Here is a 22701-nt window from a genome sequence, read left to right as displayed (position 1 = left end):
AATATGTTAATATTAACAAAATAAAAGTGTAATATATGTATATTTTAGTGTGTATATTTTGTATATATTTTCTAGATCCCTTAGATGCCCTCCCTTATGTTTACAGAGGTAGTTTGCGTCCCGGAAATTGACTTAGGCGACATTAAAAAAAATCTATTCACTTTTCCTTCTTTTTTCTATTAGAAGATACGCCTGCATGGTGTCCAGACCTCAACGCTCCGCTACGAACATCGGCCGCGGCGAGCGGGATCTTCCAGGATCATCGGGACGTGGCACCATTACTGGAACCAACCATAATGAAAGTCTGTGGCATCGTAGCGCCTAAACGAATGAACCGATTTTAATTTACTTTTTTTGTTTGAAAGGTGGCTTGATCGAGAATGTTCTTAGCTATAATCCAAAAAAATTGGTTCAGCCGTTTAAGAGTTATCAGTTCTTTTCTAGTTTTCTTGTAGAAAAGAAGGTTAGATAACCCTTAGGTTCATAATATTTTGTCAATAGACAAATGTCAAGCTGTCAAGATGGACGTTGCCTAAATACATAATTATTTATTTGAAAATGATGTTTTGGAAAAATTCAGATACTTTAGATCGTAGGCGCGGAATAGTCCAAGAAAATCGGTTCAGCCGTTTGAAAGTTCTCAGGTCTTTTCGGTCTTTTCTAGTTACTGTAACCTTCACTTGTCGGGGGTGTTATAAATTTTTAATTTACACTTGTATTATTTTAATAAGACTAGTTTTTAGTTAAACAACATTCTATACAATGCCGCTATTGGGGAGTGTGATTGGCCTTCATTCAGTTCCAACCCTCGCAGTTACCATGGAACTCCAAGTAACAGTGGATAAGATTACAATACATCTGGCCCATCAGCAGTTAATCGAGCGATGACAATTCAACTCTCGATGAGATATTGCACGACGTTCAGCAACCACAAACATTCCCAACTGTAATATTTTCCTATACAAAGTCAAAAATTATTTATTTATCCCACCTGTATCGAGTCATAGGTAAGCTCACGTTAACCTATGATGAATTTAACACAACACTTTGTCAAATTGAAGCGGTCCTACATTCCAGACCGCTCTGCTTATTAAGTAATGACCCCACTGATCCAATACCAGTCGCTCGATCCGCGCGATCGCTGCACTCGAATCTGGATATACATATTTCGGAGATATTTTGCATATGGACCTCTAACGAAGCTAAGTTCTGGTGTGCAGGTCAGCCGCGCGTTCGCACTGCTCACCTAGCCGCAGGCGTCGCGAGAAAAACAATGCTAGATTCTCACAAAGGGCTTGGAGAGTAGCTAGATGTCCAATAGAGATACTATCATTCCTCTTCACAAATAAGAAAATCGTTTCCCTCCTGTCGTAGTCTGTTGACTCACTGACACATGATGGAAGAAACGTTGTGATCATCAAATGACTCATGATACACATGATGGTGCACATAGACGCGCGCGCCTTAGCGGATGTTAGCGCGACCGCACACTCAATAAACTTGGTTACAGGTAAGACTGTGGCTGAGGTAGTGAGGTCGGAAGGTGAATGAACCAAATCAGGAATGGACTGAGGTACAAAGAAAAAGATATCGGAATAGAAAGGAGGGTGTTAGAGGGAAAGCGGCTATCCAGGTTAATGACAAGTTTAGGCCTGCTGATATAAAGATTCCGTTATTTGTGTCTAACGTTCATAAGGATACGTTAGAAAAAGACATTGTGGAGTACATATTTCTTAAAACTAATGAGAATGTAATAATACAAAAAAAATAAAAATGAAGACTGAGAGGGGCTATAGTGCTTATAAAATAACTAGCTGATGCCCGCAGCTTCGCCCGCGTGGATTGGTCAGATCCCCTGCAGCATCAGGATTGAAGAGTTGGACTCCAAATTTTTTATGAAACAATGTCGCAAAGTTCCTCTATCGATTAAAAAAGAAATGACGCAAATCGGTTAAGAAATCTCGGAGATTTCGATGTACATAGGTAGAAAAACACAACACCCTTTTTGAAAGTCGGTTAAAAAAGTAGCCTATGTTACTCCCTGGTCAATTCTCTACTTGTCTGTGAAAATCCCGTCAAAATCGGTTAAGCCGTTCCCAAGATTAGCCTTTTCAAACAGACAGACAGACAGACAAACAGACAGACAGACAGACAGACAAAAATTTTAAAAACGTGTGATTCAGTGTTGGTATCGTTCAAATAACCATATGAGCTTAATATGAGGTAGTTATTTCGAAATTACAGACAGACACTCCAATTTTATTTATTAGTATAGATGGTAACACGACACAAGTTGCACATCTTTCTCAACGATGAAATCTGGCCTGACGGGGGAACTTGTCGTCGATTTATGCCGTACAGAAATCGAGGTCAAAATATTGATAAGAACAGAAACATCCCTGATTTGTAATGTATAACGCAACGATGGTAACATATAATTGCAAAAGTATAAAGCGCTCTGTGGAAGGTGTTCAGCAGCTGTGCAGCTTTGCTGATATAATTGCTCTCCAGGAGACGTGGTTGCTACCCTTTGTCCTATCATATCTGGCGAGCATTCATGAGGATTTCGGAAGTACGGGAACCTCTGCGGTGGATACGAGTGTTGGTGTTCTCAAAGGAAGGCCTCACGGTGTTGTTACTCACTTAGTTGTCTGTCTGTCCGTCCGTCTGTGTCCGTCATTACTTGACAATCAGAAAGACAGCTCTCGACAACTGTCACCAAGCAGTTCTACGCCTAGCAGACATGCTACAAGCAGCGTGTCTAGCTGTAGGGGGTCTTAAGCTAAAACGTACTCATAAGTACGCGGATCGAGTGTCATACGGGTCGCTTGCGCGTGCCCTTGGCACCGCGCTACAATAAAGAAAAGCAAAAAAAAAATCCTAAATAGCTTATAACAATATTCGTATCGATTTCTAATTTTTCTGAAAATACAGCCCATGTCACTCTGGAAAAATGCGAAAGAATTTTAAAAATTTTCACCTTGCCACTGGCGGAATGCACAGCCTGGGCGCCGCAGAGGCATCCATTATCGTTCATCTTGCGGCAGAGATCTATTACCAAGCGTGATAAACGCATCGATCACAAACAGCTATGTCCACACTGTGCCTTTTTTCTTTAATCATAGGTATGCGTCAGCGCAGTCAACAGCGCACGTGGGGCATGCCCTTGACGAATGCGTCATTGACAGTTGAAAGCACAGCGCGCGCTCCGCAACGTTTCTGGTGGATTTCTGTGCCACAAAGCGTTCAACAACAAGATGGCGGACGACGAAAAAAATATAACTTTGTAGTTTATCAAAGAAATCAGAAGCTTTCCACAACATTGGGATCAAAATAATAAGCTTTACACAAATAAAATAAAGAGAAACGATGGATTACAAGATTTGGCAAGGAAATGTATCACGGACATCGATGCTGTAAAAAAAAAAGATTAAAAGTCTACGCTCGTATTTTTCCAAAGAGCATTAAAAAAAAAATTATAAAAAAAATATTTGTGAAAATGATATTAATTATGAAATATTTTACATAGGTACAATTTTATGTAAGACAGAGATACACTCAATACGCTGCGGCACGTAGTGTTACACTCCTCAGCTGTATCCTAAAGGGCTGACTAAGGGGCAGCTCTGACTTGACCACAATCAAAGACCTTAAGTGTAAGGTCTTTGACCACAATCGAGTAAGGTGGCTTAGCCTCACGACAGTTCGGTCTGAAACCTCAAAGAGGTTAAACGTCTCTCAATTTCGATATCAGTGTTCTATTTCCATGTATTAAATATATTTTTATCAAGTGTAATTAAAGTATATTTTTATTTGAGTAAAATATATCTTTTTTAACCCCCGACCAAAGGGGTGTTATAAGTTTGACGTGTGTATCTGTCTGTGGCATCGTAGCGCCTAAACGAATGAACCGATTTTAATTTACTTTTTTTTGTTTGAAAGGTGGCTTGATTGTGCTTCTGTTCTTAGCTATAATCCAAAAAAATTGGTTCAGCCGTTTAAGAGTTATCAGCTCTTTTCTAATTTTCTTGTAGAAAAGAAGGTAAGATAACCGTTAGGTTCATAATATTATGTCAATTGACAAATTTCAAGCTGTCAAGATGGACGTTGATACATAATTATTTATTTGAAAATGATGTTTTGGAAAACTCAGAACTATTAACACCCATACAACCGGACCCTAGGCTGTCATCCATAACTCAAGAGACATGCCTAACTCTCTTCGCCCAAGAACTCAGAGAAACAACTTGGGGTCTCCAGCTTGAAGGTATCACAATGCCCGCCCAACAAGAGCAAACACAACTTGTTGTGTGGGACAATATCCCTTTGGACATGTATGACAAGGCCATATCGTTCTCATGCGAGGGAGAGACCACCCTCCTATGGAGTCTCGACAGGGGACCTATTCAGCCAACCAAGGTAAGGGCCAAACGACAGCCCTTGCAGGAGATGGAGTCATACAGCTTTACACAGACCTTAGCCCAGTCTCTCCACCTACGATCTTGGGTAAAAGGCGATGAAGGGTTGACCCGACTCCTAGACACCATCATACAAGAGAAAACAGACGCAAGCAGAGAGGAGCTCGACCGAAGAACATCACATGTATACTCTGGATCTCTTACCCATCGCCTACCGTGCCCCACCATGAGCCGCGGGGGCCAAAGCAACTCAACCAGCAACTTTGCATCCCACGTTAGGATATCATCTAGCACTGCAACCGCCTACGCAAAGAAGGGAGAAGACTACACTATATGCTTTCAGTCTGTATTCCTCTACGGGATAACCTGTCTCAACATATTATACCACAAATACGGATCTCTACCTCCCCATATGGCCCTGGTCATATCAAGAGGGTGCTGCACATGGACCATTCCACCGGAGACGTTTACTTTATCCAGTTCAACATATAAAGGAGTCACAATCCCATCTGCAGTCCTCCATGTGGAGCCAAGAGAGGAGACCAACCTTCCCTGGCTCCATAACTTACTTACTAGATACTTTGGATCGTAGGCGCGGAATAGTCCAAGAAAATCGGTTCAGCCGTTTGAAAGTTATCAGGTCTTTTCTCGTTACTGTAACCTTTACTTGTGGGGGGTGTTATAAATTTTTAATTTACACTTGTCTTATTTAACCCTTTCGGGAGAACCCCTGTAACAGTAGACACACGCTGACCTTGTTTTTTGTTACAGGTACATAGACGATTTTGCCAAAATGGTCTAAAAGTTTCGCCTTCTGAGAGGATGGAGATAAACCTCCCAATGGAACAAGTAATGAGAATCATGAATTTAATTATTGAAGATCCCACCTTATCCACGAAACGTGTAGGGGCAATAGTTGGCACAAAATGGTATGGAATTGTGGAAAAGGTCTTTTACAGAACGACAATTTTATAGTACGACAATTTTACAGACCGACAATTTTACAAGAATCACTTGCCAACGAATGAACGAGTACCTTTTACAGGATCCTGGTTTCATTATGAAAATTCTTTGGATGGATGAAGCCCAATTCACACGAGCAAGGGGTCTTTAATCCAAAAGCACCAATGGAAGGACGCAAACCCGAAAGCGGCGTGGGAAACATCCTACCAGCATGAATTTTCAGTAAACGAGCGGGAATATTCAATCAGCAGTGTTACACTATGTGTCGTAAACTTATTAGTCTGTGGTAAAACTAAAAATAAAGTCTCTTCTCTACGGCAACCTAATGGATGGACGACGTGTTTCATTTCCAATCCTGATAAATTATTTAAACCCAAAAAGTACAATAATCAGCTGGTGGGCTCCACGAAATACCACACCGCCTAAACTCTAACAAATGGGCTCTATTCCCGCCATAATGGAGAGCGCCGCGAGCGGAAACTTATTCCTGAGATTTTGTTCAAAAATAGCAGGAATAGTCATTAAAAGGAACAGAACCAGAAGGCGCAACGTTGTTTTTTATTATTAAATATAGAAATTAACATGGGCAAAAATTACAAGGTTCTGTTCCTTTTAAAACTGAAATTAAAAAAAATAACAATAAAAAAAAATAACTACAACTTTTAAAAAACGTCTCTGACATCATGTCAGGGATTTTCTTATATGTATTAGGTCAAAAAAAAAAAAAAAAAAAACTAGCAAATACTTAGAATTTGTAAGGAATGTAATAAATTCAGATTTTTTTGAAATATTGATTTATTAATTGTTCAAGCGTGGTTGGAGAGACTCCGACAAAAGGGCTGGACATTGGCAACAATACTTATCATTTTAACAGCAGCTTATAGTATATCATACTTGCCGATGTAACTGAAATGAGAGCACAAACGCCCTAAATATCAGGTAGCCGCAGGCTGCGTCGCTGTGGCAATTAAGACGACAACTCCCGACAACTATCATCAAGCAGTACAGTGCATAACAAGCATCTTTAACGTAAGCACCGTTAACATGGATATACTTACCGATGTAACTACCATTTTGGATGCAACCGAAATAAGAACAAACGCCCAAATATAACCAACTTCAAGAGTGTGAAGAATAAGAGAAGGTAGATTAAGAGGGCTCTCTCCGTCACTCGTTTCATACAATCGTAGTTCCAATTTCATTTGAATATTAAGCAACCAAAGTCCATGAAATTTTGCACACATATTCTAGAAACTAATATCTATGTCTGTGATTTTCCAGATTTCTGTTAAAATATCGGTTTCAAAGTTACGCGGTCTTAAAAATTTTCATACAAATCTTTGAGCCCCTGTAATTTTAAAACTACATATTTTTAGAAAAATCTTAAACACCACAGACACAGATATTAGTTTCTAGAATGTGTCTGCAAAATTTCATGGACTTTGGTTGCTTAATATTCAAATGAAATTGGAACTACGATTGTATGAAACGAGTGGAAACGAGTGACGGAGAGAGCCTTGTTAAGGTTGCCAAAAGTCACTAAGTATTTATTATGGAAAGAGATTAACATCCATCCATAATTGAAGTCGTAACCTCAGGATTTCCTCGACTCGGCCGAAGGTTTAATTATTTATCGCGTTGATATTTACGTGATGCAGAAAATCCGTTAAAGGTGTTTGGTGAAAATGAGTGAGATTTCGCTTCAACAAACTGTAATAATCGTGGATTGCTAATCCCACCTATAATTCAAGTGCTAGTAGCTTAGCGATTTTACGCATCAGGAAACTTTCAAGAGGTATACCCAAACACTCTTAAATAGGTACTCATTTAATTAGATTGTATGCAGGGCATTTGATCAATCATCAATCATCTTTTAAAAGAAAATCATATAAAAGATGTTTCTCTGAAGTATATCATTGTTTTTGCTTTTTTCACTAGCGTACTGTTGAATATTACAGAGATTTTTCCAAAAAAAAATATAAAAGAAAATCATATAAAAGGCGTTTCTCTGAAGTATATCATTATTTTTGCTTTTTTCACCAGCGTTATTCACGAAATATTTCTGATTCAACGTTTCGATTTTCAAGTATGAGTCGTTACTGGTGGCCGAATCGGTCATATTGCACGAAATAATTCCAATGCCTCCCGATGGAAGTTGTTTATTTCATTCGATTGCAATTTCACTATTTAATTCAAATTCGTTACGACTTTAAACATTACATTATCTCCATGTTGCATAATCTACTATTAAAATAAAAATAAGTTAAATAATAGTTCTTGGGTCTTGTAATTCAAAATTGTGTTTGCTAGATGAAACTATGTTAAAAAACCTAATAGTGTGGCGACCGACTACCGTAGGATGGTTAGACCGCGTTAGGTCGTCGCGCAACTGTTTGTTGTTAGACGATGGTGATTCGCAGCAAGCCAATTCCTAGAATTGCACCTGCAAATAACACCTGTGAATAACACCTGCGAATAACACCTGTAAAAGTGCACCTGCGGGCCTATTCTTGGGCGCTTGCCACCGGTATGAACCGGTATTTACTGAGTTTAGCGTAATCGAGGAGGATGGTTTGGGAAAGGCTATAAAAGGGCTTTTCCCACATTCCCCGTGTTCAGTTAGTTCTATTCGCCTCCTTGAGCGGTCGTTGCGTCCACCTTTTGGACGACTCGCAATAATAAATAGGACACTTCTGTTCCGTGTAAATAATATTCTTTATGTAAATACAAACTTTAGTGTAACTTATTATTTTGTATATAATGTGTAAAAATAGTGTACATAACTTGGGTGTATCCTTTACGATCTAACGGAGTCCACAAATACCCATACGGTACCCCACAATAGTTTTCAATATACTTTCAAAGTCACTGATAGTTCTATTTACTTTGACATCTAAAGAGAGCCATTAATACCATGGGAAAATTAAAACTCTTAACAATAATTAAAGCTCATTTCCCAAAAAAAAATAACAACAACCGTTTTAAATGACTCTACCAATCAGCATTTTATGGCAAAAATATAAATGATATAGACTGTGACCTAAACACTGTATAGATAAATTAAAAATGTTTCGAATACCTTTCAATATCAGTGATTGCCGATTGTGAAGTAAATACGAACGAAATACAATTGAATGAAGATTTACTAAGGACAGACTCAAATTGAAAACACTGACTTCAATACACCCAAAATATTATGATGTTTATAATTAAATCAATTACAAAGTAATTGTTCGTTTATAATACATCATATCACCCTATTTAGGCAAAAACACCCACAGTGAGTTTGTATACAAATACGTAACAATATTATAAAATCAGTGCAGCACGCTGATTTTTACCTGCCAATTTTACACAAAATAAAATTGACGCCATACTTAGAAACTCATGTGAAGAAGCTGCTGAAGGTAAAGAACCAGCTTCAACAGTTTACAAAAGACTAGTTAAAAATTCCCCAAGTTCAACAACTCTTAAGTGGACTTAGAGGCAGTTCAACTAGTGGGAAAAGAAATTCCCACTAGTTCAACGGTTGAACTAATCAGTTGAACAAGTGGGAACGGGCGCCTCTTTTCCTTGTTACAAAGCAAGCAAGTTGACACAGAAGTTGCAAAACGCGAAGTTAGAATCTTTCGAAAGATGGTTTTCTTTACAATTTAAAGAAAATTCGATAGTATTCTTCGGATCTGTGAACCACCCCGACGACGTCGCAGACTGCACTCTGACATAGACCCAAAAACTGATTTCAAGCGCCTTTATATGGAAATTATTAACAACATTAAATCACAGATATAGATCATTCTCTCAACTATCTTTCCTTGATTTAATAAATAAAACAAAATAGGCGCAGTACAGCCAGTTGTTTCCCGATGACAAAATATCATGACTTTACTCCCGAGAATTTTCTATTTCACGGCACTAAAAAAATAACTTAGTCTTATACACATCTGCATCATTTTATAAACACCACACTTATGGACTACATTTGCATTTAAAAAATACGTCATTGTGTGATGCATTTCTACAAGTGCTCACTTTAAGTAGTATGTTTTTGACTCTCCCTATAACAGTAGCATCCGCTGAACGATCATTTTCCGCTCTAAAACGTATTCAAACGTACGTAAAAATATCCAAAAAGAAGAAAGATTATCCGATTTAGCCATTATATGTCAATCGTAAAGCATTTGTTAATAAAAATCAAAAGTCAAAGCAAGTTTTATAACAACGTTTTAGCTCATTTCGTAAAAAAGAACAGGCGTATTGCTTTAAAATACAAATAATAGTCCTTTCCTGCCCTCTTGTTTTCTATTTATCACATTTTGTTTTATCTTTTAATTTGACTGAAACTAAAGACTGAAATGGTTATGGTTTTAATTTGGTTTGGGTTAAGGGTGTATTTAATAAAGCAAGCAAGCATGGATGTGTCTCACAGCTATTTACATAAAAAGGCTTTTTTCAAAGCCACAAAGACTTCGAAAATACCAGTGCTTTCATATACGGTGAAGGTGTGTCTTTAATGGGTGGGGAACAGCTGATATTCTTTTAGGAAGCACCTACGTATTTCCAGTTGGGCTAACATACGGCCGACGAGATATCTCGCGACGAGAGAGAGACATATTGTCGATGTCGACTGTTTTCTCGTTTACACTAACATGGTCGACACGAGAGACAAAGTCGTCGAAGACTTGACTTTATCGCGTAGACAAACCGATGTTGCGGTTTCACAAAATCATACGATATTCTAAAGGCGTGTCCAAACATAGCGCGGCAATCGTGAGCGGCATGCCGCGCGCGATTTCCGCGCTGTGTTTGGACGGCCGCCGCGCACGAATGCCGCGTGTTGCTGCCGCGCGCGAACGAGGTTGCCGCGCGCGTAGTGTTCGTTCGTCAGTGAAGGTGTGTGGACGTAAACGATGGATAACGAAACGGCAATTCGACTTATTGAAATATATGGTTCATTTAATGCATTATGGGACACCAGGCGCAAAGAATATCATAACAATAATTTAAGAGAAGACATGTGGGATGAAATCGCAAAAAATTTCGAGCAACCGAAAGCAGTTCTAAAAACCAAAATGAAAAGTCTTTTAAGCTCATACAGAAGGGAGAGAAACAGAGAAAAAACGAGTAACATTACTGGTTCGGGTAAGTTTAATCTTTTATTTAATGATATTGATGAAATGACAATAAGTACTCCTACAGCAAACAATAACAAAATGAAGTACTTGTAACAAAAGATTCTATTCTACTTACATATAGGTATCTAAGTTAAATGTATACTGTGGTATATGTAGTTCTTGGAATTTACGTAACCGAGTGAGCTTTATTTGTGGTTACGTCGTGTACATGTATAATTGTGTAAGTGTGCGTGCCTGTCGGAGCCTAGGTGAGAGCGGTCAGGCGCATGCATTGCGCTCGCTCACACTTATACAGATACGATACACACACAACCATGAGCCACCCGCCCTCGTGAATTGCAAGAACTATAGCAGGTAATGATAGTAATATGGTTCGTACGCAGTTCGCACGTTTGTAATGCTCAACTAAGTATAGTACGTTTTTTCATGCACGACCCAAAATATAAATAAATATGGCAAACCGATTGAGTTTGACATTTCTTAGAGCGCAAAATCATTGAATGAATGTTTTTAATAAATCAATGAATTAATGCAATTACGTAGATTGAATAATTTTCGAAATACGTATAATCATCATCGAAATATTTTGGTTAAAATATGTGACCGTTGTAAAATATGTTTAACGGTCTGATCAGCTGGTAAACTAGACTGATGGTCGTGAGTTTATACACACATGTTTAGGAAAGTATTTCTCACAAGCAGATGGATATAACAGAATTGACACTTTTATTGTTACAGATAGAAACAAGGCCTACAAGTCTAAATGGTTTGCCTACGAATCTTTCCACTTTTTGCATGATAGGGGTAATCCTATTGACACAGTGGTAAGTACGCTAATTTCATACATACATTCATGTATAACCATACTAATATTATAAATGCGAAAGTGTGTTTGTTGGTTTGTCCTTCAATCACGCCGCAACAGAGTTACGGATCGACGTGATTTTTTGCATAGGTATAGCTGAGGACCTGGAGAGTGACATAGGCTACTTTTTATCCCGGAAAATCAAAGAGTTCCCGAGGGATTTTAAAAAATAAATTCACGCGGACGAAGTCGCGGGCGTCATCTAGTTTCTCATAACGTAATTATTTAATATCTATCTTGCCAAATAATCGACCCGTTTGCCATAAAATGTTCTGCCAAAAAATTACGAATATCGGTTGGAGTGCCACCTATACATTCGTTCGGTGTTAAAGTAACTGATTCATTCATTGAGTTATTAGAGGTTGTTATTGAAGAGCTGTTTCGAAGAAAATTATGCAAGTGAACAGCAGCTAGAACTACCTTTTTAGCTGATGTTGGGTTTAACATAATTGCATTTCTCAGTACTCTAAATTTAGACGCCAAAATACCAAAAGCATTTTCAACTACTCTACGTGCTCTCGATAGTCTGTAGTTAAAAATCCGTTCTTTAGACCCTTTTGAATGAATTCCTGCAAAAGGTGTCAACATATATTTAGTTAAAGCAAAAGCTTGATCTCCTAATATGACATAGGGTACTTTTGTTGTGTAGGGTATATTTAAAATTTCTGGTGCTGGTACATTAAGTTGATTATTTTCTAACTTTCGGTACAATTCACAATGTTTAAAAACGCCTCCATCTGATATTCGACCTTGACTTCCAACGTTAACGTACATAAAATTGTAATTTGAGTCTACTAATGCTAAAAGTACAATACTAAAATATTTTTTATAATTGTAATACTCGGTGCCGCTTCTAAAAGGAGCCTGAATAGTTATATGTTTTCCGTCCAAAGCACCGATGACATGTGGGAAATTCCATTTTTCCTCGAATTCTTTAGAGACTATCTTCCAATCTTGTTCCGATACTGGTAACTGAAAAATATAAAGTTCACATTAAAAAAATGCGAAATTTATCTTAACACGGGTGGGGGTGGGTAACCTCAAAGAATCGCGTGGAAATCTAACTACGACATTCTACGACAGATATAAATGAAAACAGTCGGACATCATACGAAAGCATTTTAGTCCTAGCTGAAACGGAGACACTTCTTAAATCCCAAAGACTATACCTATATTCTACAAACACAACTAAAAATCGTTGTTTTGATTACAGGATTGTGGCTCATCGTCGCAGTCACATAATACAGAACAAGGAGCTACAGAACAAGGCGCTACAGAACAAGGCGCTACAGAACAAAGCGCTACAGAACAAGGCACTTCAGAACTAAATACGACTAACATGAATACTGCATCTACGATTCCAACTAAAAGGAAGCCAACAAAGAGAACACACGAAGATCCGGAGTATGATGCCGAGAATAAAATGTTAGAAGATGCATTGGAAGAAATGCGAAAACAAAGCGATAACAGCAACGATTTATACGTTGCTTTTGGCATGCACGTAGCGGCAGAGTTGAGAAAATACGATCCCATAACCTTAGCAAGAGTAAAACATTCCATAAATACTATAATATTTGACGCTGATATGGCATGTATAAACCAACTCAATCAGTCTACAATTCAAGAAAACGATGAAAGAAGACCAGGTTATTTTACTACACATTATACCGATATCTCCAATACGGCATCCTCTAGTGACTCTAGTATGGGATCCGGACTTACACAATTGATTAACGATTTGAATACTGAGAATAGTTTATAATTAAATAGTGATTGTTTCATTTTTATTGTCTGCACATTAAACATGCACATATTTATGATTGATTAAAAACTTAATAAAAATAATGTAAGTAATAAAGTTGTTCTTTTTTACCTTTATCACATCCTTCAGAGCTTTCACTAGGGCATCGCACACCTCTGGGACTATTTTTGAGATTGTTTGCTTTGACACGTGAAATATATATTGTAGACTAGTATATGAGTCTCCTGTGGCCAAATATCGCAAAGTTATTGCGAGTCTCTCTTTCGTCGTTATTGCTACACGCCAGTGTGTATCAGTTTTTTTAATAAATGGTTCCACCAGTGTATGTATATGTTCAAATTCTTCCAAGGTCAATCTTAAAAACTGTGTTGTTCGATAGTGGATTTCATAATTAATCACTTTCAAATTCTTTACCCTCTGTTGGAAAAGTGGTCGTATCCAGCATTGCCTTGTTTTTTTCAGTCTCTTCCTTCTGCGTAATTTTCGAATAATAAGTAGAGCTACAACACACGCGGCCGCTTTCATTTTGGATCGAATGCAAACTGAGAGCACAGCGTGTCTAGGACATGCCGCGCAGTATTGCCGCGCACACATTTCTGGGATGTCTACACTAGTCGCGCATCAGAGCTGTGTCTCGCGATTGCCGCGTGTTGCTGCCGCGCACTCGCAGCGCTATGTTTGGACACGCCGTAATGTTGCAACACCGATTTCGTTCATTCGTTTTTTGTCTAAAACCTATAGTCTGTGTTTAAAAATGACGTTTTATGTCAATTTGACGTCTCTTGAATTTGTTATTTTGGATGTTGGCGGGTTTCCGTCATAAGTTACTGTTTTGCACAAAGAATATACTACTCCCTTACGAGGTTTTGCAAAATGGAAAATAATAAGAAGTTGTAAGTAAATTATTTTGATGATATGGATATTATTAAGTGTACCTACTTAATATGGAGTCAAACATGAATTAATAAAACCGAAGCAACAAGGCGCAAATTTTATATTAGTGCCAATATATGGCGCGGCACCCCGGGTTCGCCGCTGGGGATTATAGGACGCCTTTAGGGGCGGCCACTAATAATTCCCAGTGGGAAACCTTAAAAGGAGAACTGGACGAGCTTGGCCCACAGAGGTCGGTGGAGCAATGGAAAATTGTAAGTTGAAGTACCTGTTTTCATTTGCATCAGTTACTAGTGGAATTCACTGGAAATAGGTTCAAAAGTTATGTTTAACATAAATATTCATTCATATACTATAACAATTTCCTCAAGATATACAGAGAAGCGCATTAATTTAACAACTTTTTGTTTCAAGTGCTGGCGAGACCAGAAGCGGAAGGCCCGAGATGAGGGTGCGGCCTTAAACAAGGCCAAAAATGCCACCGGCAATTGTGTGGAGATGCCTTCAATCTCCGACAACGCAGTGCATGTTTTGCATGCAATTAGCCAGGAGATGGCAGTGGGTTGTGGTCCTGAGGAGTCACCAATTGGTGTAAGAAATATACATATATCATGATCAACCCCATCGTCAGTCCACTACTGAGTCTCTCAGTAGATTGAGAAGGGTCTAGACTCTAGGCCATATTCCACCACGCTGGCCCAGTCCGGATTGGCAGACTTCACACGCCTTTGAGAACATGGAAAACCTCAGGCATGCAGGTGTCCTCACGATGTTTTCTGTTCAGTAATTTTTATTTCAGTATTTAAGTCAATTTAATATTTCTTGCAATGTGTTGCTATCTTAGCATACGCATCCAACTATTCAAGTGTCATAAGACTCAATTTTATACCCCATGAAAGTGAATCACTTTTGTCTTGAGGAGATTCCTGATCCTTCAGAATTGCCTTCCGATATACGCGTCGGTAATTCTTTGGCTGACATAACCAACAACTGGGTTGCAAATATAATTTATTAAAAAAAAAATGAAAAAAAAAAAATTGAAACGTGGGAAATTCAATAGGTACTTGTTAAAAAACCTTTTAATTCGTGAAATTTTTAACGAAACTCATGTTAACGCTACAGATAAAAGATACCCGTGACAAAAATTACAATTGATAAATCAATAAATAACCCACAATTGAGTTGAAAATAATTTATTAAAAAAAAAATTGAGATAATTGAAACGTGGGAAATTCGATACTTATTAAAAAAAACCTTTTAATTCGTGAAATTTTTAACGAAACTCATGTTGACGCTACAGACAACTATTTAATTACAAGCCAACTGAAAACAATGTCGTCTTGGTGTCACAACGGCAAGTATTACTTATTCAATAGTCACGGAGTAGACGAAACGAACAAAAGAAACAATCGCACGACTTTTTTGTTCGGAAAATGTACAAGCATTAGCAACATTAATGCTATTTTAAAACCAGTCGTAGTTCTGGAAAAATTAGACACGAGTACAATCAATGCACCGCAATTATCCAAAATAGGCAAATCTCTAAAACGATTAAAAGATGGCCGCGAAAAAATTACAATTGATAAATCAAATGACGTTAAATTAAATATAAACACAGTTGTTATTGTAAACAAAATTAATAGTGCTGTTTCCAAAAAACAAGTCGGTAGGCCTAAAAAACAACAACGGGGACGTGAACCAACAAAACAAAATGCGCATATTTAGATGCATTAAAAAATTCAACAAAAACAACCCAGCAATTTAGAAACAGCAGCATCAGCAATTAGACTAGCCACCCTTTAAATTTGGCAGAGAGTAAAAGTTCCATTCCTATGATGATCCGCTCTTAAACGGTTTGCGGAGACTGCTTCACATGTAAATAAGACGAGAAAAGACAAAAAACGTGACACTTTTGACTACGGTTAAATTCATTTTTAAAAATATCAAGGCATTTATACCAGAAAATCATGAAGCTATTCGCATATTCACAAGCTGAAGAGCTTCATTTCTAAAAGACTTGGCAATATCGTTGTATTTGCGTGTAATCAAGAGAAAAGGAACAAGGACATGTATTGGCGAGATGTACCTGCTGTTTTATTTATTATTATTATTATTTTGGCTGCTGTTGAACATTTTGGTTGCATGTGCTGCTTTTCTCTTTTTGAGTTTGGATCTGCATGGAAATTATAGGATGAAGAAGAATTCATAGTATTTGAGACCTCAACTGCCGAAGCCCTTCCGACTAAGTCGGCAAACGAGGACGAAGATGAATTAGACGAGTTCCGGCAGATTTTCGATGCTTCCTCTGACGAAGAAGGGGTCGAAGCGGAAGCGGAAGCGGGAATGGACCCGCAGATTTTAATACGTTCCGCGGGCAGCGGGAGGTGTTTTCCGAAACACCTGGTCCCAAGATTGAAGGAACAGGTCCAACAACCCATAATGGACACGATAGTAGAGGAGACCAACAGATATGCCAGGCAGGAACTTGAAAAGGCTGCGGAGGTAGGCATCGGCCCAAAAAGCCGATGGAACAAATGGATCAAAACGTCTATGTCGGAAGTTTACCGCTTGATTTCTGTGATGATTTTAGTGGGCCTTTGCGTAAGAGGCAGACGAATATTGGCTTACAGGGGTTACAGGAATGCCTGAATTTAGGGAGCTCATGAGTCTGGACCGATTTTTGGCTAATGATGAGATTTTTGCACTTCTTTAACAATGAACTCATCACCACGCGACCACCCCGATCGCAAATTAGAAAAAATAGCAAAGCTGCTGAACCATTTTAATCGTAAATTTTCTGATATATGTACCCCGAGCCAAGAAATATTGACGAATCCCTCCTCTTATGGAAAGGACATCTAAGTTGGGTACAGTGCATCCGTTCTAAAGCGGCTCGGTTTGGTCTTAAATCCTATGAGCTGTGCGAGGCCTTAACGGGGTACTGTGTAAATTTTTTTTTATGCAGGAAAAGGTCGCGTCAGCCAAGAACTGTATTAGTTTTAACCAGCGCCACAGCAAAAATAGTCATAAATCTCATGCAGGGATTTCTGGGGAATGGTTACACCCTTTTTATGGATAATTTTTATAACTCAGTGAAGCTGTGCAGGTTTTTAAAACTACACAAAACGGACGTAGTCAGGACTTCGAACAAGCGCAGGACCGACACGCCTCAAGCAATCAAAGATGTGAGGTGGTGAGTCGACAGTTTTAGCGTGGAAAGACGTAAAACAAGTCACCGCAGTGTCAACTTATCACAATTCAGACATGGCACCAGAGGCGTGCCGGCCGAGATTGTTTTTGAACAATTAGTACAAGCCCGTATTCGTGCACACCTACAATAAGTACATGGGGGGCGTTGATCGAAAGGATCAAAAATTATCCATGTACTTATTAATTATGAAAGGAAGAGAGGTATCAAATGGTATATCAAAGTATTTAGGCGAGTCATATATGTAAGCAAATTAAACGCTTACGTGACACATTACGCCAATGCGGGTCCAGGTCAAAAGCTAACGCACAGAATGTTCCGCTATCGTCTGGTCGATGAGCTGATCCAGACGTATGGCGTGAAGACAGCTCCGCGTAACCGCAACACCGTTGTTGATATTGCGCGGTTAAACGCTTCACTTGGTCTTGGTGGTTGGTTGGTTGGTTCCTGACCATCAGGCTACTGACACGGTGGAGCGTTCCGCGAAGCAAAATCGCTTTAAAAATGTTCACAGCCAAAAAACCAGTAATACATCAAAGAAGAACAAAAACGTATACAGCAAATAAACCAAAAATACATCATCTACAACAAAAGACTATGCAATATCGTTGTAATCAACGGAAAAGGATCAAGGACATCATGTTTTGGCTAGATGTGCCTATCATATTCCATTTAACGTCAACTAGCGTTTACGCACAGAATATCGCTTTCGACTGTAGGCTGTCAATCGAAACCATCTCACTGCTCGATGTCTCGATGTGGGCTTTGTTCGGAAAATGTAGAAGCATTTTAAGCAAGAGGGAGCTACATTAATAATCAAAAGTTATACGCATTCGAACGATCAATATCAGATCAATAAAATCCGCGTTGAAAATCTATCCGATTTTTATGAAAATTAACCCACAAGCTTACAGTTACAGCCAAACCTCACTGATCCAAATAAACCAGACATAGTTCCAGAAAAATTACACACGCGTAGAATTCAATCAGACACCGCAAATTACCAAAATAAGCAAATCTCTAAAACCAAAGGCTTCAAACGATAAAAAGATAGATATACCTGCGAAAAGGATTACAAATCTCCTATATAGTTTTACTGGGAGCCCCAGGTACATGAAATGAAAGGATTGGAATTCTATAGCTTAGATTAGGACAACCTACTTACTTTATTACAATTACTTGTAATCCAAATTGGGTTGAAATTAAACGGTCAGTCCCTACGCCTCCATCTGATATTCGACCTTGACTTCCAACGTTAACGTACATAAAATTGTAATTTGAGTCTACTAATGCTAAAAGTGGCCGACGGCCTTGGAGTGCTCTGGACGCGCCTGGTAGCGAACAGAGATTACTGGAAGAAAAGGGGGGAGGCCTTTGCCCGCATTTGGGATGACCTCTGAAGAAGAAAAAAAAAAAAAAAAAGTATATTTATACTTACTAATTTGAAGAAAAAAAAAATATATATTTACCTGCATATACATAATATTGAGAAAAAATATAAAAAGACAAAAAAGAAAGGAAAAAATATATTAAAAAATTACAAAAAAAAATAATAATAATAATAATAATAATAATTAAAAAAAAAAAAAAAAAAATTAGAGGTAGGCTAAAATAATAATAATAATAATAATGCTAAAAGTACAATACTAAAATATTTTTTATAATTGTAATACTCGGTGCCGCTTCTAAAAGGAGCCTGAATAGTTATATGTTTTCCGTCCAAAGCACCGATGACATGTGGGAAATTCCATTTTTCCTCGAATTCTTTAGAGACTATCTTCCAATCTTGTTCCGATACTGGTAACTGAAAAATATAAAGTTCACATTAAAAAAATGCGAAATTTATCTTAACACGGGTGGGGGTGGGTAACCTCAAAGAATCGCGTGGAAATCTAACTACGACATTCTACGACAGATATAAATGAAAACAGTCGGACATCATACGAAAGCATTTTAGTCCTAGCTGAAACGGAGACACTTCTTAAATCCCAAAGACTATACCTATATTCTACAAACACAACTAAAAATCGTTGTTTTGATTACAGGATTGTGGCTCATCGTCGCAGTCACATAATACAGAACAAGGAGCTACAGAACAAGGCGCTACAGAACAAGGCGCTACAGAACAAAGCGCTACAGAACAAGGCACTTCAGAACTAAATACGACTAACATGAATACTGCATCTACGATTCCAACTAAAAGGAAGCCAACAAAGAGAACACACGAAGATCCGGAGTATGATGCCGAGAATAAAATGTTAGAAGATGCATTGGAAGAAATGCGAAAACAAAGCGATAACAGCAACGATTTATACGTTGCTTTTGGCATGCACGTAGCGGCAGAGTTGAGAAAATACGATCCCATAACCTTAGCAAGAGTAAAACATTCCATAAATACTATAATATTTGACGCTGATATGGCATGTATAAACCAACTCAATCAGTCTACAATTCAAGAAAACGATGAAAGAAGACCAGGTTATTTTACTACACATTATACCGATATCTCCAATACGGCATCCTCTAGTGACTCTAGTATGGGATCCGGACTTACACAATTGATTAACGATTTGAATACTGAGAATAGTTTATAATTAAATAGTGATTGTTTCATTTTTATTGTCTGCACATTAAACATGCACATATTTATGATTGATTAAAAACTTAATAAAAATAATGTAAGTAATAAAGTTGTTCTTTTTTACCTTTATCACATCCTTCAGAGCTTTCACTAGGGCATCGCACACCTCTGGGACTATTTTTGAGATTGTTTGCTTTGACACGTGAAATATATATTGTAGACTAGTATATGAGTCTCCTGTGGCCAAATATCGCAAAGTTATTGCGAGTCTCTCTTTCGTCGTTATTGCTACACGCCAGTGTGTATCAGTTTTTTTAATAAATGGTTCCACCAGTGTATGTATATGTTCAAATTCTTCCAAGGTCAATCTTAAAAACTGTGTTGTTCGATAGTGGATTTCATAATTAATCACTTTCAAATTCTTTACCCTCTGTTGGAAAAGTGGTCGTATCCAGCATTGCCTTGTTTTTTTCAGTCTCTTCCTTCTGCGTAATTTTCGAATAATAAGTAGAGCTACAACACACGCGGCCGCTTTCATTTTGGATCGAATGCAAACTGAGAGCACAGCGTGTCTAGGACATGCCGCGCAGTATTGCCGCGCACACATTTCTGGGATGTCTACACTAGTCGCGCATCAGAGCTGTGTCTCGCGATTGCCGCGTGTTGCTGCCGCGCACTCGCAGCGCTATGTTTGGACACGCCGTAATGTTGCAACACCGATTTCGTTCATTCGTTTTTTGTCTAAAACCTATAGTCTGTGTTTAAAAATGACGTTTTATGTCAATTTGACGTCTCTTGAATTTGTTATTTTGGATGTTGGCGGGTTTCCGTCATAAGTTACTGTTTTGCACAAAGAATATACTACTCCCTTACGAGGTTTTGCAAAATGGAAAATAATAAGAAGTTGTAAGTAAATTATTTTGATGATATGGATATTATTAAGTGTACCTACTTAATATGGAGTCAAACATGAATTAATAAAACCGAAGCAACAAGGCGCAAATTTTATATTAGTGCCAATATATGGCGCGGCACCCCGGGTTCGCCGCTGGGGATTATAGGACGCCTTTAGGGGCGGCCACTAATAATTCCCAGTGGGAAACCTTAAAAGGAGAACTGGACGAGCTTGGCCCACAGAGGTCGGTGGAGCAATGGAAAATTGTAAGTTGAAGTACCTGTTTTCATTTGCATCAGTTACTAGTGGAATTCACTGGAAATAGGTTCAAAAGTTATGTTTAACATAAATATTCATTCATATACTATAACAATTTCCTCAAGATATACAGAGAAGCGCATTAATTTAACAACTTTTTGTTTCAAGTGCTGGCGAGACCAGAAGCGGAAGGCCCGAGATGAGGGTGCGGCCTTAAACAAGGCCAAAAATGCCACCGGCAATTGTGTGGAGATGCCTTCAATCTCCGACAACGCAGTGCATGTTTTGCATGCAATTAGCCAGGAGATGGCAGTGGGTTGTGGTCCTGAGGAGTCACCAATTGGTGTAAGAAATATACATATATCATGATCAACCCCATCGTCAGTCCACTACTGAGTCTCTCAGTAGATTGAGAAGGGTCTAGACTCTAGGCCATATTCCACCACGCTGGCCCAGTCCGGATTGGCAGACTTCACACGCCTTTGAGAACATGGAAAACCTCAGGCATGCAGGTGTCCTCACGATGTTTTCTGTTCAGTAATTTTTATTTCAGTATTTAAGTCAATTTAATATTTCTTGCAATGTGTTGCTATCTTAGCATACGCATCCAACTATTCAAGTGTCATAAGACTCAATTTTATACCCCATGAAAGTGAATCACTTTTGTCTTGAGGAGATTCCTGATCCTTCAGAATTGCCTTCCGATATACGCGTCGGTAATTCTTTGGCTGACATAACCAACAACTGGGTTGCAAATATAATTTATTAAAAAAAAAATGAAAAAAAAAAAATTGAAACGTGGGAAATTCAATAGGTACTTGTTAAAAAACCTTTTAATTCGTGAAATTTTTAACGAAACTCATGTTAACGCTACAGATAAAAGATACCCGTGACAAAAATTACAATTGATAAATCAATAAATAACCCACAATTGAGTTGAAAATAATTTATTAAAAAAAAAATTGAGATAATTGAAACGTGGGAAATTCGATACTTATTAAAAAAAACCTTTTAATTCGTGAAATTTTTAACGAAACTCATGTTGACGCTACAGACAACTATTTAATTACAAGCCAACTGAAAACAATGTCGTCTTGGTGTCACAACGGCAAGTATTACTTATTCAATAGTCACGGAGTAGACGAAACGAACAAAAGAAACAATCGCACGACTTTTTTGTTCGGAAAATGTACAAGCATTAGCAACATTAATGCTATTTTAAAACCAGTCGTAGTTCTGGAAAAATTAGACACGAGTACAATCAATGCACCGCAATTATCCAAAATAGGCAAATCTCTAAAACGATTAAAAGATGGCCGCGAAAAAATTACAATTGATAAATCAAATGACGTTAAATTAAATATAAACACAGTTGTTATTGTAAACAAAATTAATAGTGCTGTTTCCAAAAAACAAGTCGGTAGGCCTAAAAAACAACAACGGGGACGTGAACCAACAAAACAAAATGCGCATATTTAGATGCATTAAAAAATTCAACAAAAACAACCCAGCAATTTAGAAACAGCAGCATCAGCAATTAGACTAGCCACCCTTGAAGTTTGGCAGAGAGTAAAAGTTCCATTCCTATGATGATCCGCTCTTAAACGGTTTGCGGAGACTGGTTCACATGTAAATAAGACGAGAAAAGACAAAAAACGTGACACTTTTAACTACGGTTAAATTCATTTTTAAAAACATCAAGGCATTGTTTATACTAGAAAA

The 22701-nt window shown here is 38.1% G+C and overlaps 4 protein-coding genes and 1 long non-coding RNA gene across 5 annotated transcripts; 4 read left to right on the top strand and 1 right to left on the bottom strand.

Moving 5' to 3' along the window:
- The first annotated feature begins 7347 nt into the window (after window positions 1-7347).
- On the top strand, window positions 7348-8714 carry LOC123878907. The gene is made up of 3 exons (XR_006798910.1): window positions 7348-7717; window positions 7949-7952; window positions 8227-8714. It is a non-coding gene; the product is annotated as an uncharacterized LOC123878907 (long non-coding RNA).
- Window positions 8715-10120: 1406 nt separating this feature from the next.
- LOC123878894 lies at window positions 10121-13561 on the top strand. Its single transcript, XM_045926271.1, has 3 exons — window positions 10121-10523; window positions 11255-11340; window positions 12595-13561. The coding sequence occupies exons 1-3, from the start codon at window positions 10292-10294 to the stop codon at window positions 13141-13143; spliced, it is 867 nt and encodes a 288-aa protein (XP_045782227.1). The 5' UTR covers window positions 10121-10291; the 3' UTR covers window positions 13144-13561.
- LOC123878883 (putative nuclease HARBI1) lies at window positions 11490-13737 on the bottom strand. Its single transcript, XM_045926261.1, has 2 exons — window positions 13255-13737; window positions 11490-12353 (listed from the first exon to the last, which is right to left on the bottom strand). The coding sequence occupies exons 1-2, from the start codon at window positions 13735-13737 to the stop codon at window positions 11607-11609; spliced, it is 1230 nt and encodes a 409-aa protein (XP_045782217.1). The 3' UTR covers window positions 11490-11606.
- A 107-nt stretch (window positions 13738-13844) lies between these two features.
- On the top strand, window positions 13845-14731 carry LOC123878900. Its single transcript, XM_045926276.1, has 2 exons — window positions 13845-14291; window positions 14452-14731. The coding sequence occupies exons 1-2, from the start codon at window positions 14154-14156 to the stop codon at window positions 14650-14652; spliced, it is 339 nt and encodes a 112-aa protein (XP_045782232.1). The 5' UTR covers window positions 13845-14153; the 3' UTR covers window positions 14653-14731.
- A 6046-nt stretch (window positions 14732-20777) lies between these two features.
- Window positions 20778-21427, top strand: LOC123878901. Its single transcript, XM_045926278.1, has 2 exons — window positions 20778-20987; window positions 21148-21427. Exons 1-2 carry the CDS (start codon window positions 20850-20852, stop codon window positions 21346-21348), a joined length of 339 nt encoding a protein of 112 aa, XP_045782234.1. The 5' UTR covers window positions 20778-20849; the 3' UTR covers window positions 21349-21427.
- Window positions 21428-22701: the final 1274 nt, after the last annotated feature.

This window comes from Maniola jurtina, chromosome 26, assembly GCF_905333055.1.
Source record: "Maniola jurtina chromosome 26, ilManJurt1.1, whole genome shotgun sequence".
NCBI classification, from domain to species: Eukaryota; Metazoa; Arthropoda; class Insecta; order Lepidoptera; family Nymphalidae; genus Maniola; species Maniola jurtina.
The sequence above is the reverse complement of the archived record's forward strand: the minus strand, read 5'-3'. Positions and strand labels throughout refer to the sequence as shown.